Below are 13,032 nucleotides of genomic sequence, written 5' to 3'. Positions count from 1 at the left end.
ACGTAGTTAAAATGACGAAGCGTCAGATGAATGTAAGTCGACAATCAATTTTGTCACATTGTCAGTAGTCAATGAGTCGCCCTAAATAGTCTGTAAGGCCAAAATAGTACATTGTGCAACAAGGGGAGGAAGTTGAATATTACTAACGAGAGTAAGTTAAATCGCGACGGCTTGCCGGAGCGATTTAAAGACTCGAGTTAGTAATATTCATACTCCCCGAGTTACACACCATGTTTTTCATCACACTCGCAATGTAAAAATTATGTAAATAGATGTAAAAAAGTTAAGTACGGTACAAGAAATTTCATTATTCCCTTGGGAGAACGATTTTTCTATAACTAACGCTCCGCCTGCGTGCAATAGCACATTTAAAGTGTGATGAAAAAATGGTTATTTTACAAGGACGTCATTATCTCATTAATTATCGATCATCTGACGCCGTACATTCCGAGACCGAGGCACTTTTAATACGCGAACGAAAAAGAAGCACACGACAACAACGGGGCACTCAAAACAATCCATCCAAACGCTTCCGAACCCATAGCGGCCATCGGCACCATCGGCTGCCTCGCGGGGGAGCCGAACATCATGGGCGCGGGTGCGGGCGCGGGCGCGCCGTAGGGCTGCGGCTGCGGCGCGGCCATGGGCTGCTGCGTGACGGGCATGGCGCGGGCGGGCGAGCCGCCGAGCGACATGCGCATGGCGTCCTCGAGGTCGTCGAACGCGGACTTGGGTTGGGGGGGATGCGCGGGCGGCGGCGGCCGCGCGGGGGAAGCTGAGATAGGTTGGGTGGGATCTCCCATGCCCATGAACGGGTTTGCCGCGGCAGCTTGCAAGAAATTTACATATATAAGAAATAGATACATATAATAATATGTGTATGTACGAGTGAAAACGTTGTAATGCAGTAATTTAAAGTTTTTAGAATATTCTTCTATTTATTATCATCACAATCAATTCTAAGTCAATATACTGCACGAAACGTTTTCACTAAACCATCACCAGATTATACGAAAGTTCTAATTTACAAAAGTGTGAAAATAGAAGAAAATGGTTGCCATGTGATAAGAAATGTATACTTTATCAAATATACCGTCATCAGTGCATAAATAATATGTTGATCCTGTAACAGCGATGTCATTTTAGGATAGTTTGAAGACTGCAACTATTGCTGCCACCTGCTGCCAAAAATACTTTAAAAACTATCTAGATTATAATGAACATTGCCTGCGTCTTTCATAAAGAAAGGGCCTGGCCGGACTGCCATGGTAAAATCGCCCCTGGCTAAATATGAAATATTGATATGCAGGATTATTCGTATTGTTACTACATGTACTACTACTGGATATTATGCCTCAAACTGTTTCCGTTTACGAAAAAAATTAAAAAAAAGAAATTTTGTTTTTTATTTTTTTCTTTAAAACCGCGTATCCGATTGAGTTGTTCTTTGGATATTTTATAGATATATTAGGGATACATCAATAAAAAAAAATTAACTTCCTGACTCTTTGTTAAGTACATTTTTTTTTAAATTTATGTTTTAATTTTTTTTTTTTACCACATACGAGTTAGCGACACCTACTATATTTTTATATAATAATCGCCATTTTATACTCTATTACATATATTTTTATCAAAAATATTAGTTTGGATCAACAATGTCAAAATAAGTTATTTATATATTACTAGTATTACCCTTTAGTACGTTGCTCCTGGAAAGTGATGTATGAAAATTTTGGCATAATTAATGGAAGATTTTTTTTTAATTGGGATATGTAGATTATAGGCCGAAGTTATTTTTCATCAACCCCCCCCCACTCCTCCCCCTCTGCGTCACCCCTCTACCCCCCTTAAAGAGCCGAAAATGCGATTTTTCTCGATTTCTGACAAAACCGATGAAGATACAGAAAAAGCGTGTAGGAACGAAGTAATCCTTAATAAATTTACTACAAATTTCTCATAAACACTTTAGTGCTAGCACTTATAGTTTTCGCGCAATCCGTCACGAAAGTTGCTCCTTTCTGCAATTTTCTTTAAAGAATATTAAAGTGTTGTCCCAAAATGCTTACGAAATTTGTTTGATACGACTAAAATATTGTAAACTCATGACTATAATAAAATTAAGGGGATAAATCACTACCATGGTTGGGACTTGAACTCACGGCTTCCGGATAGAAACTCGAGGGCTCTACCAACTGAGCCACCAAAAGCTCATCCCTAGTTTCTAGCGAATCTTTCAGCTTTCTACTATATGAATCAATGGTACCCCTAGCGTCATTTATCTATCATATCTATCAATCTAGAGGCCGTGAGTTCAAGTCCCGCCCATGGTAGTGATTTTTTTCCCCTGAAATTCATTCTGAGTTTATAATATTTTAGTACTATCAAACCGACGATTTCGTAAGCATTTAAGGAGAAAACTTATCATTCATTAAAGAAAATTGCAGAAAGGAGCAACTTTCGTGACGGATTGCGCGAAAACTATAAGTGCTAGCACTAAAATGTTTATAAGAGATTTGTAGTAAATTCATTAAGGATTACTTCGTTCCTACACGCTTTTTCTGTATCTTCATCGGTTTTGTCAGAAATCGAGAAAAACCGCATTTTCGGCTCTTTAAGGGGGGGTAGAGGGGTGACGCAGAGGGGGAGGGGTGGGGAGGGTTGATGAAAAATAACTTCGGCCTATAATCTACATATCCCAATTAAAAAAAAATCTTCCATTAATTATGCCAAAATTTTCATACATCACTTTCCAGGAGCAACGTACTAAAGGGTAATACTAGTAATATATAAATAACTTATTTTGACATTGTTGATCCAAACTAATATTTTTGATAAAAATATATGTAATAGAGTATAAAATGGCGATTATTATATAAAAATATAGTAGGTGTCGCTAACTCGTATGTGGTAAAAAAAAAATATTTAAAACATAAATTTAAAAAAAAATGTACTTAACAAAAAGTCAGGAAGTTAATTTTTTTTTTATTGATGTATCCCTAATATATCTATAAAATATCCAAAGAACAACTCAATCGGATACGCGGTTTTAAAGAAAAAAATAAAAAACAAAATTTCTTTTTTTTAATTTTTTTCGTAAACGGAAACAGTTTGAGGCATAATATCCAGTAGTAGTACATGTAGTAACAATACGAATAATCCTGCATATCAATATTTCATATTTAGCCAGGGGCGATTTTACCATGGCAGTCCGGCCAGGCCCTTTGCATTATGTACCTATCACACGGCAACACTAAAACTACATTCGCCTCACCTGTGGTATCAGTGTTATTGAAAACGTTAGAGAAGTTAGCCTCAGAGACGAAAGTGTTGTTCTGCGGCGGCGGGAACGGCGTGAAACCGTTGGTCGGTTGCTGGGGCCACACCGGCGCTGGCTGAGGGGCCGCTAGAAAGTTGCCCAACCAATATATAAATGCAGTCACCTAATTTGATTTTATATCACTTCTGCCTCACTTTGTACAAAAATATAATTTCTATCAAAAAATAGAGTCCGTCTAAGCCTATTACTGCACAGAATTTACAACATTGAAAATTCACTGCAGAATCAGACTCATTGACAAAATACTTATATTTTTACTTGAGTACTTGACTGACAAACGAGAAGAAAAAGTTATGTTTGGCGAGTGTACTTTGTGTATTTTATTTGCACTCTGTAGACCAAACAAGGTAAAGGGGTCTATAGAGGCATAGGTTTTCTTCAAACGTAGCAGTATATTTTTCTGTTGTTTGTAGGTTGATGCCTATAGTACAAATTTATAGTGTGCTTGTTTCTGTCGATGTTCTGTTCTTTAAAAAAATATTGAGATTTAACTGACTGCATTAATATGTAGGACAGAAAGATTGTGGTGTCACCATCCCCAGAAGCTTGGGATGTGCTTTATGTACAGTGTTAGGGATATCAATATATTACTGTGCTGTATTATTGGGAGGCAATACTTGAAGAATTTTTAAAATATTTCATCTTCAGGCGAGATGTTAAGCTAAGTAGACTCAAATAATTTTAGCTTAGTGATAAATTCGTTCAAATATTGCCTCAATAATATGATGTTTCTACCTGAACCCATACATACTATAATATAAACTATTATTTTCTAGTATTATTAATCTCAACTATGATGTCAGTTAAACAGCTCTAGTTATTATAAAACATTTCTTACTATCAGTTTAAGTAACATTAATTTATTAACAAGTTACATACATTTTAGTTTTATTTTTAACATTGTGTATGATAATTTCAGACCAGATTACTATATTACAAATAGATCTTCGTACAGTCACCTGCAATAACATGTTACTCCTTCGAAGGCCGTAATAATATCGAACACGATCTTATTTGTAGAGCCATAAGGCCCATAAGAGGGCGTCACAGTTTTTGCAGCCTTCAAAGAGTACCTATCATGTTATTGCTGGTGACGGTACATAGATCTAGAATTATTTTTAATGTCTCTTTGGAAGGTAATGCTCAATGTTTTGATAAAAAATTACAAAAAAAATATAAATTTGATTTGACAATAAAAAACTTTGGAATCTGTACTTACCTCCAAACATGTCAGCAAACGGATTGCCGAGCGACAACAAGTCGTCCGAAGCTTTTGTTGCGGCGCTGGCGCCATCGGCCGGCGTCGGCCCGAACAGGTCCACGATGGACTGGTTCTGATTGGCTGGCGGCGCGGATGACAGGAACGGGTTGTTCGCCGCATTCGTCGGAGACTGGACTTTGTTCTGAAAGGGATAAGGCTGCTGTTTTGAAGGTCTTTTGCGGTGTGTACCGTCACCGGAAGGAACACATGGACAAACTATAAAAAAATGGATGTGACTAACGAGATGACCGTCGATGACACACAGATCGAATATAGGACAAATGTAAGCAGAGGTTACCAACATTTTCCCGCAAACCACGGACTCTAGGAAGACATAAGCTTAAGTGGATGAAGAAATATTATGTAAAAAACGATATATAGCAAAAATACTAAGATTTAAACATTTGGTGAGAATGAAAGGGAAAGGATCTTTAATTACTTGATAAAATAACTATTAAATTCGTGTTAATACATCATTGTACACGTTAGAAATGCTAATGAAAGGGTAATCTTGGTGATTAAAAAAAGAAACATTAAAGTACGTGGCTGTTAAAGCAATTGTGAATGTTGAGTATCGACTATTGGTCTAATCTTTTCTTTGTAATACATATTATATAAAAATACATACCTACATAAAATATATGAATGATTGCTGAAATAACACACACACAAGAAAATATTGGTACATAAAACTAAGCGCAACATTTCGTCCCATAACCAACGATGTCCATATCTTACTATAATGACGGAAAGGTCTTCCTCGCCTGTCCATTCCTCCCCTTGCAATAAATGCACCTGAAATGTATGCCACTTGAAAATACACCGTGAATCGATTTTGGTATATTATGATAACCACCTGTTGTGACTGTCTAATAAAGATTAGACTGGAATTTCCTTTGGAAAATCCTTTATGTAAGGTAAGTGGTATGATTGTTGATTCCACAGTAATGACCGTAACTTTTAGAGGTGATACGTTGTCATCTTGAAGCAACATAATATAGTAGAAACCTTCATAAAAACTTAAACGGACTCCTAACAGTCCCACGCAGCCTTTGCTAACGAGGTCAGCGTGTCGCTTATGAAAAGGTTAGTACCATTCGGGAAATTGTCGAAAAGTAAAGAGACAGTAACCACGGTGCTCCCGTTTTTCTACCTTATTTATTTTCGCTGATTAAGGACCATGTCGAGTAACGCCGGAGCCAAAATGGCAGTGCTTATGCTCATAATAGCTTTGATCTTTGATACTTTCGTACGGGAATGACGGCTTGTTTAGTTGGTGCCTACTAGCAATTTTTGCAGTTTGAAAGATATTCCTTCCTATAGCCCGCTACAAAATTCATATATTTTTTAATTATACTGATTAATGTTGACTTCGTCACCTAACGCCTGCTGAGCCAGCGGTTTGTGTTGTCTTCAAGCGAGTCCAATGAACTTATAGGCCTTGTCGAGGGCTCTACAGTCTTCATTATTTTAGTTACCTTGTACTGGTTCATAGCAGCTTCCTCCTCGGCCAGCGCCTGCTGTGCCAGCGGGTCATCTATGAAGAGGCCGGCGCCATTTGAGGCCTTGTCGAGTCGCGACGAAGCCGCCACGTTGCCGAAAGACGAGGACGTGGATGATAGCGCTCCCATTACGGAGGCCACGTTCTTTTGCGCACTTGAAATCAAAATAAAAAGAAATTGTCAGTCAATATAGTAACTGCCATCTTTCTTTGTCGTCTTGATAACTACTTTAGGCGTCTTTTTAATTTAATCTACCATTTCAGTTCGATTTTAGCGAAAAGGTTTTTGTACCTGGCAGTCTGAGTGGGAGTGTTGGCGGCAGATCCCTTCTTGCCCTCCAGTGTATTTAAATGTCCCTCGAGCGCGTCTAACAAACTGCTTGGCGCCTTCGTGAGATCCGGAATGTCACCTTTATCTATGCCCACGTTCTCTGCCACCTGAAAATGTATACAGAAATATTTTTATAAGCCCTAACTTGACATTTCGCTATTTTGTTAGAGAAAAACACTACGTAGAAAGAAATTCAGCGCTCAATGGAGTACACTGTACCTTTAGGAACTCTCCGACCCTATCCATTCTGATGAGGAACTTCTTATAGAGATCGAGAGCGTCGCGGCAGTTTTTCTTGTTCATGTCGAAGTATTTCTCCAGTAGATTGATAATGCCATCGTTGTAGCATGCGAACAATCTGTAATAAAATATGACCTTCAGTCAAAAAGTGGCAATTGTACAGTGTACAATAGTGTTACATATACATACTATAATAAAATGGTATTTCATTGTTAATTCGGCTATTTCAAAAGGCGCTCCCGAAAAATAAGTGACCAACATTAAACTTATGTTAATGACAGGAATCGGGCTATACTTGCATGCAGCACTGGCAGAGATATCTGATGGTGATGAGATATCCGAAGACCACACAGCCACACAGCACACAGTGAGCACATTTAGATGAAGCCGTCAGAGAGGCCGCTAGTGTTGCAGTCGAGCTGCAGCAGCGTCAATCCGCGTACAGCACCACATTACCTGATGAGATCTCTGAAGAGCAGCATGAAGCACATGTTGATGACGCCGTTGGTGAGATCGTTGGCGTTGCAGTCGAACTCCAGCAGCGCGTCCAGCTGTGCCTGCAGGACTGGCAAGGTTTTTAGCAGCTTCTCCGCGTTCATCATACGGAGAGAGCCTTCCTCCTTCCTAGAACGTATACATTTGTATGTTGTACTCTAACTATACAATAATAGGTAATATATTAATGTTAAGAGCTTTAGCTTAAGCATGTTAGCATTTGACATTCCACGAAGTAATTAATTTAAATGGGTTTGCTTGCATTTACCGCAATTACTATTCAAGCAGCGGCTGGTTCATACAAGCCGATTCCCACCGGCTTGCCTAAAATTAATTACTAGTAAAGTACCTAATGTTAAGGTAGGTTTTTTTTGTGCTCAGTGTTGCCTAGCAGAAATTTTCACCAGCCGCCACTGCTACCTATACATAACTCCGAAGTATTAATTTATTAGACTTACCCCCTTTTGACTTTGCAGAAGTCAAAAGCGACCGTTCGGTAGGACAGAGCCTTCTCATTCATGTACTTGGCATACCGCCGGATGAATGGCGACATGTCATAGCCTGCATAGAAAATAACATACTTATTAAAATCAACCCATAAGTAATAATTACTCTACATTCAAAGCACATATCTGCGTGACGACGTGACGACAAAGCAAACATATATTATGTGATAGTCACATGCATACTATGGAAGGCGCTGTATTTTATATATGATACATACTCTTACATAGCCTTTTGGCTTGTGATTGAAAGTAGCTTGTATAATTTTGATTCTTCAAGCTGAATAACATTACCATTAAAATCTTAGGCAGTATTAAAAAAATAAAACCATGTAACTACCGTGTACATAATGTGCATTCTACGCATATAACGTATAAAAATAAAGAAAGTCATTGCCAATTTACGTAGTTAACAATATTTTATTGGAAGCTGTCCAAGTAGATTTACGCTGGTGTAAGCATTCGCTATTTTGATGGTAAACAAATCAGTATCAAATCTAGAGATTTAGCAGTAGCTCTTGATACTATTGCGAGAAATCTGCAATGACTTCGCTATCTTTATTTAGAACAGTTACATCACAGATAGAGTAAACATTTAACACGAAAATAATAAACGCATACCAGATGAAAAATATAAAAGGTAATATGTGTGATCAAATTCAGTGCAATGTGCATCAAGTGAAGTGCAATAACAAGGTGATATAGGTACAGCTTGGTGAGTGCAAAACAAGGTTAATCAAATAATATACTTGTGCCAATGGGACTCTATCAATACCAATAACTCATAGGTATTGCGGTGATGCCGTTATACTATCTTTTATTGCTGTTAAATGGACAAAGTGTATCTTTAAGTTTGTTATGTATAGACACAGACACACGTCCATAAAGTTTTCTTAATTAGATGCATTACTATTTTTACGCTTATTAACTTAACAATCAACAGGCTTGTTTAATTAAAATCACAACTGTAAAATACCAACAAAAAACTACACGAACAGTGTAAAAAACGAATCTAATTAACAGCGTTAATGCAAAGCTACGTCATATTCTATGATGATAGATATTCATTTATAACAAACAAACAAAAAAAGTAACCCAATTGATCGGTATCAGTCTTTCTTGTTATGCCGTATCCAAGATAAACAGCAAGAACATAAATGCCTACAAACAAATACAAAATGTTTGTTTTATTATCATGATGGTCGGATACCAACTAATACAGATTAAAAGGTACCCTATGCTTTTTTCAATGATTTATAATTTCAATAAAATAACTTCTTTATTTATTTGTGTGATAAACACAAATATTTGTTCGTGAGTCATGGATGTTTTCTATGTATATAGTCGTCTAGCACCCATAATACAAGCTTCGCTTAGTTTGGGGCTAGGTTGATTTTTTGTAAGGTGTCCCCCAATATTTATATTTTATTTATGTTATTTTTGTTACTCTGCTAATTCGTTTTAACTTTTAATAAGTGAATAAAACAATACCAAATCTTGGATTCATGGAGCGTGCTTTTCTGTGCAAAAATATCAGTCTCCCCAAGCTCTACTCACACTACAGACAGACAAGAAAGCAGACAGACACTAAAAGCGGCCATCCTGCAACTTACCGATCCGTGCACCGGCCGCGCCTTTCCATAAGCGATAGGAAAGTAAAAATATTCAGTTAAACACATGTGGTAATGTACAGTATATCATCGTTAGAATAGAAGAGATCACACCTTTCAGACAATACTTAAAAACTAGTAGAAATTCGCCAAATCTCAACGTGTATGTATGGGAGAATCATGTCATTCATGTCCTATTAGAAGGTTGAATATACCTACGTACCTCATAATAAATGATAGACGCTTGTTTTGTGTCGATATGTTTAGTGAATATTCTAAAAGTCTTAATTATGTTACGTCGTATACCTAAATGGCACTAAATCTACAGTAGCATCCTTAGAAGTTGATTTCCACTTGTCTATTCTTAAAACAATAAATCTTATTACAACGCCTACTATACTACTTACTTATCTTCAAATAAAAATATTTTAAGGAAGAAAAAGTTATCAGAGCAATGAAATCTTAATGATAAAGTACTGTAACAGGTCTTAATAGTCATCAACTCATCACCAAATTAGTAAATTGACAAACGGATATGTTTGATGACGCCCCGAAACAACTGAACTGTAAAACTACTTATATGCATACTTAGGAATAATTTTATTCTTGAATTACCTACTAGATATTTGTCACACTTGCTGAAATTATGCTGACTATATTAACATTATCATGCAACGTAATGTATATTCATTATTTATGCTTGCATGGGTATTGCTAGTGGTCTTGTGGTATATATTTTTGTATATTTACACGTCAACACATGCTAATTACATATAGGTAAGTGAATTTGAAAAAAATCACATTCCCTTGCAATATAAATTTTGGTGAGGCCATGCAATGATGTCAATTTACATAAGTATTTCAATTTTGCTTCATGTTATATTTAAAATCAGTTACTTATAATCTGTATATATTGGTACCTAGTACTTAAAATTCATCCTTTGAAATAAATAAAAAATAGTCGTAATTTGCTAATAAAATGACATTCCTAAACGTCGTCGAAAAAATTCAGAACAATCTAAAATTTCTAGTTAAAAAAGTCAATGTATTACATAAATGTTGTTATGACAACAATACTCACGACATCGAATATGTAAGCCATTTGTTGGTAATGCGAAACCTAGTCTGAATGATCAATTAATCAGGTTTATCAGCAACTGCCCATTTTTATTATTTTAACAGATGAATTTAACTACATGCCTATATAGCGAAGTCGACGTTTAATTAAATTCCGTTTAATATTTACTAAAATATCAATTAGCTGCAAAAATAATTATGTACACCATAACCATGAAATTCTGGCCCAATAACTGGGTACTAATTAAAAAGGAAAACAACTGTAAAATAACATTATAACTATAACAATGAAATGATGTGTTCCCTAATTAGTTAGGTGTTTTTGCCTGCGATTATGACAAGATTATGAACAGCGGTTTGCTTAGTTTCGCAGGACAGGCCTAAAACGATCGAGCTATGAGATAAAATTATTCAAAACTACACAAAACAAAGGCTAACGAAACACGCTTCATGCTACATACGCGCTGTTTACAATGCGTGTCAAAAAGAATCATGAACTATGCTAGGTTAGATCGAGTCAACGAACTAGAGGTCAGCATCCTTGCAGGTATCATGGATCTATGACTCAAGGAATATGTACCGATAATTGAGCTCTGGTCGATTAACTTAGCAAGATGACGCTGCGGTATCATAGTGTGATAACAATCTCGGTTTATTTTTTACACTAGCACATTATAATAATATTATTTGCAAGAGAACAAAAGCAATGCAAAAGGTATTGTAGTATGTATGATGCGTTTTATGTATTCGATTGTATTTCGGTGGCACTTTATGAAAAGCCGTAGCTTTTTGTCATAAACAGAAGGAGAAGCCCTCTCGAGTCTTGAGATCCTAGTCGTTAAAGCCTAATAAATTCGGTATAGATACGTGCCTAGCTTGCCTAACATACACTACATGTTTATCGTGTAGCTGTTTAAAGGAAAATTATATAACAACGCAGCCACTGTAATAGACTTGTTGACTTTAACCTAAAAATAAACGTTAACCTTTAGATGTTAGATGCGGTTTTTAAATTCTCAAGAAGGATGATTATGAATTGAAAATAGTTCATGAGTATACCTAAGGCGGTTTTATTCTGAGTACTGTCATATCATGCCTTAACTTGCCCATGATAATTTATTTGTTACATAAGTCAAGATTTGTTTTTTAGTTAATTGTTACACGGACGTGGCTGGTGTTACGTTTCCTGAATGCTGAAGTAGGGCTTTATTAAATCAAATAAGAACAACGTTGGACTTTAGTGACATATTTTCAGGTGTGTACAAGTAGGGGGTCTGTATGCTTTGAGAATACAATATTAATGGTGTGTCGGCCTAGTGGCGCCCGACGGACTAGACGATAAATTAAAACGTATGTCTGCGTACAAATCCCCCTACGCTGCATACGCGATACGTGTCCGCGTAATAGGATTTCCCCGATTACCCACGCATAGTCAAGGGCTATGAGAAGTTAGACTGGCATCTCTCGACTCGGGATTGAAACTTTTCAACCTCATTTTTGACAATTTGGCTGAAATTTTTAACTTAGTTTTATATTTGTGTTAAAATTGCCAAATAATATTCGCCGTCTAGACCAACTTTACTTGATGGTTCCGAGGTACGTTTTATTCTCAGAGTATACGGAGTTATCTTTGTATATCGGAGTATATTTTGGATACTAAATACTTTTAACGTTATACGTTTGAAGTCAATATATTATTTCCTGTGGATCGTCTATGATACCTACTATCAATATCAGACTCGAATACAAAGGAGTTTGTAAATGAACTTTATAAAATGTAACATTGAATTCTACACAGGGAGATAACAGACCGATCGCGTACACTGATACAGAGCGCTTTCATTGTGTGCATCAGAATGACTGACCAAAGTGGCAGATCGATGTTGGAGTACCATCAGCATTTACTACCTATTTGCTACTATTTACTACCTATATTGACATATTTGCTACCTAAGTTAAAAAAAAGATTTTCCAAAAATAATGTGGGCAGTCATTCTGACGTCAGGATGACTGCCCAAACTGAGTATGTCGGGGTTGGACCCCCTAATTTGCAACAATGTATATACTATGATTTACTACCTATTTGCTACCTACACATATATTTTTTTCAGATTTTTTAGGTAAAAAATAACGATTTTATGAGCAAAGTATTATTTTTAGAGATTTCTTCCATAAAGTGGGCAGTCATTCTGACGTCAGGATGACTGCCCAAACTGAGTATGTCGAGGTTGGACCCCCTAATTTGCAACAATGTATGTACTATGATTTACTACCTATTTGCTACCTGCACATATATTTTTTTCGGATTTTTTAGGCCAAGATTAACGATTTTATAAGCAAAATAGTTTTTTTGTAGAAATGTGTTTCATAAAGTAGGCAGTCATTCATACTTCAAGTTGGACCCCCTAATTTGCAACATTCTATGTCCTATGATTTACTACCCATTTGCCTACTTACATAATATATGTATGTTTTCAGATTTTTTAAATATGAAAAATTGAATAAAATGAAATAAATATAGGCCCCAAGGCCCCATTTGCCTACCTACATAATATTATGTATGTTTTCAGATTTTATTTATAAAAAATAAAATGAGAATATATAGATATTATATGTAGGTAGCAAAGATAGTAAATCATAGGACATAGAATGTTGCAAATTAGGGGGCCCAACT

At 36.4% G+C, this 13,032-nt stretch overlaps 1 protein-coding gene across 9 annotated transcripts in view; it reads right to left on the bottom strand.

The window, feature by feature from the left end:
• The window catches only part of LOC125227867 (phosphatidylinositol-binding clathrin assembly protein LAP), a 48,690-nt gene that overhangs the window by 7,270 nt on the left and 28,388 nt on the right, over positions 1-13,032 (bottom strand). For 3 of the 9 annotated variants that reach the window (XM_048132247.1, XM_048132279.1, XM_048132253.1), the window contains exons 4-13: positions 9,285-9,305; positions 7,627-7,729; positions 7,130-7,297; positions 6,653-6,791; positions 6,395-6,540; positions 6,080-6,257; positions 5,340-5,396; positions 4,560-4,743; positions 3,275-3,406; positions 539-829 (exon numbers count right to left, since the gene is read on the bottom strand). In XM_048132247.1, coding sequence (XP_047988204.1) covers positions 539-829; positions 3,275-3,406; positions 4,560-4,743; positions 5,340-5,396; positions 6,080-6,257; positions 6,395-6,540; positions 6,653-6,791; positions 7,130-7,297; positions 7,627-7,729; positions 9,285-9,305 — 1,419 coding nt within the window. The remainder of the gene's footprint in view (positions 1-538; positions 830-3,274; positions 3,407-4,559; positions 4,744-5,339; positions 5,397-6,079; positions 6,258-6,394; positions 6,541-6,652; positions 6,792-7,129; positions 7,298-7,626; positions 7,730-9,284; positions 9,306-13,032) is intronic. The other 6 variants (XM_048132294.1, XM_048132300.1, XM_048132260.1 and 3 more) reach the window with 5 other exon arrangements.

Source organism: Leguminivora glycinivorella, chromosome 1 (assembly GCF_023078275.1).
Source record: "Leguminivora glycinivorella isolate SPB_JAAS2020 chromosome 1, LegGlyc_1.1, whole genome shotgun sequence".
Taxonomy (NCBI): Eukaryota; Metazoa; Arthropoda; class Insecta; order Lepidoptera; family Tortricidae; genus Leguminivora; species Leguminivora glycinivorella.
This window is presented reverse-complemented; position numbering and strand designations above follow the sequence as displayed.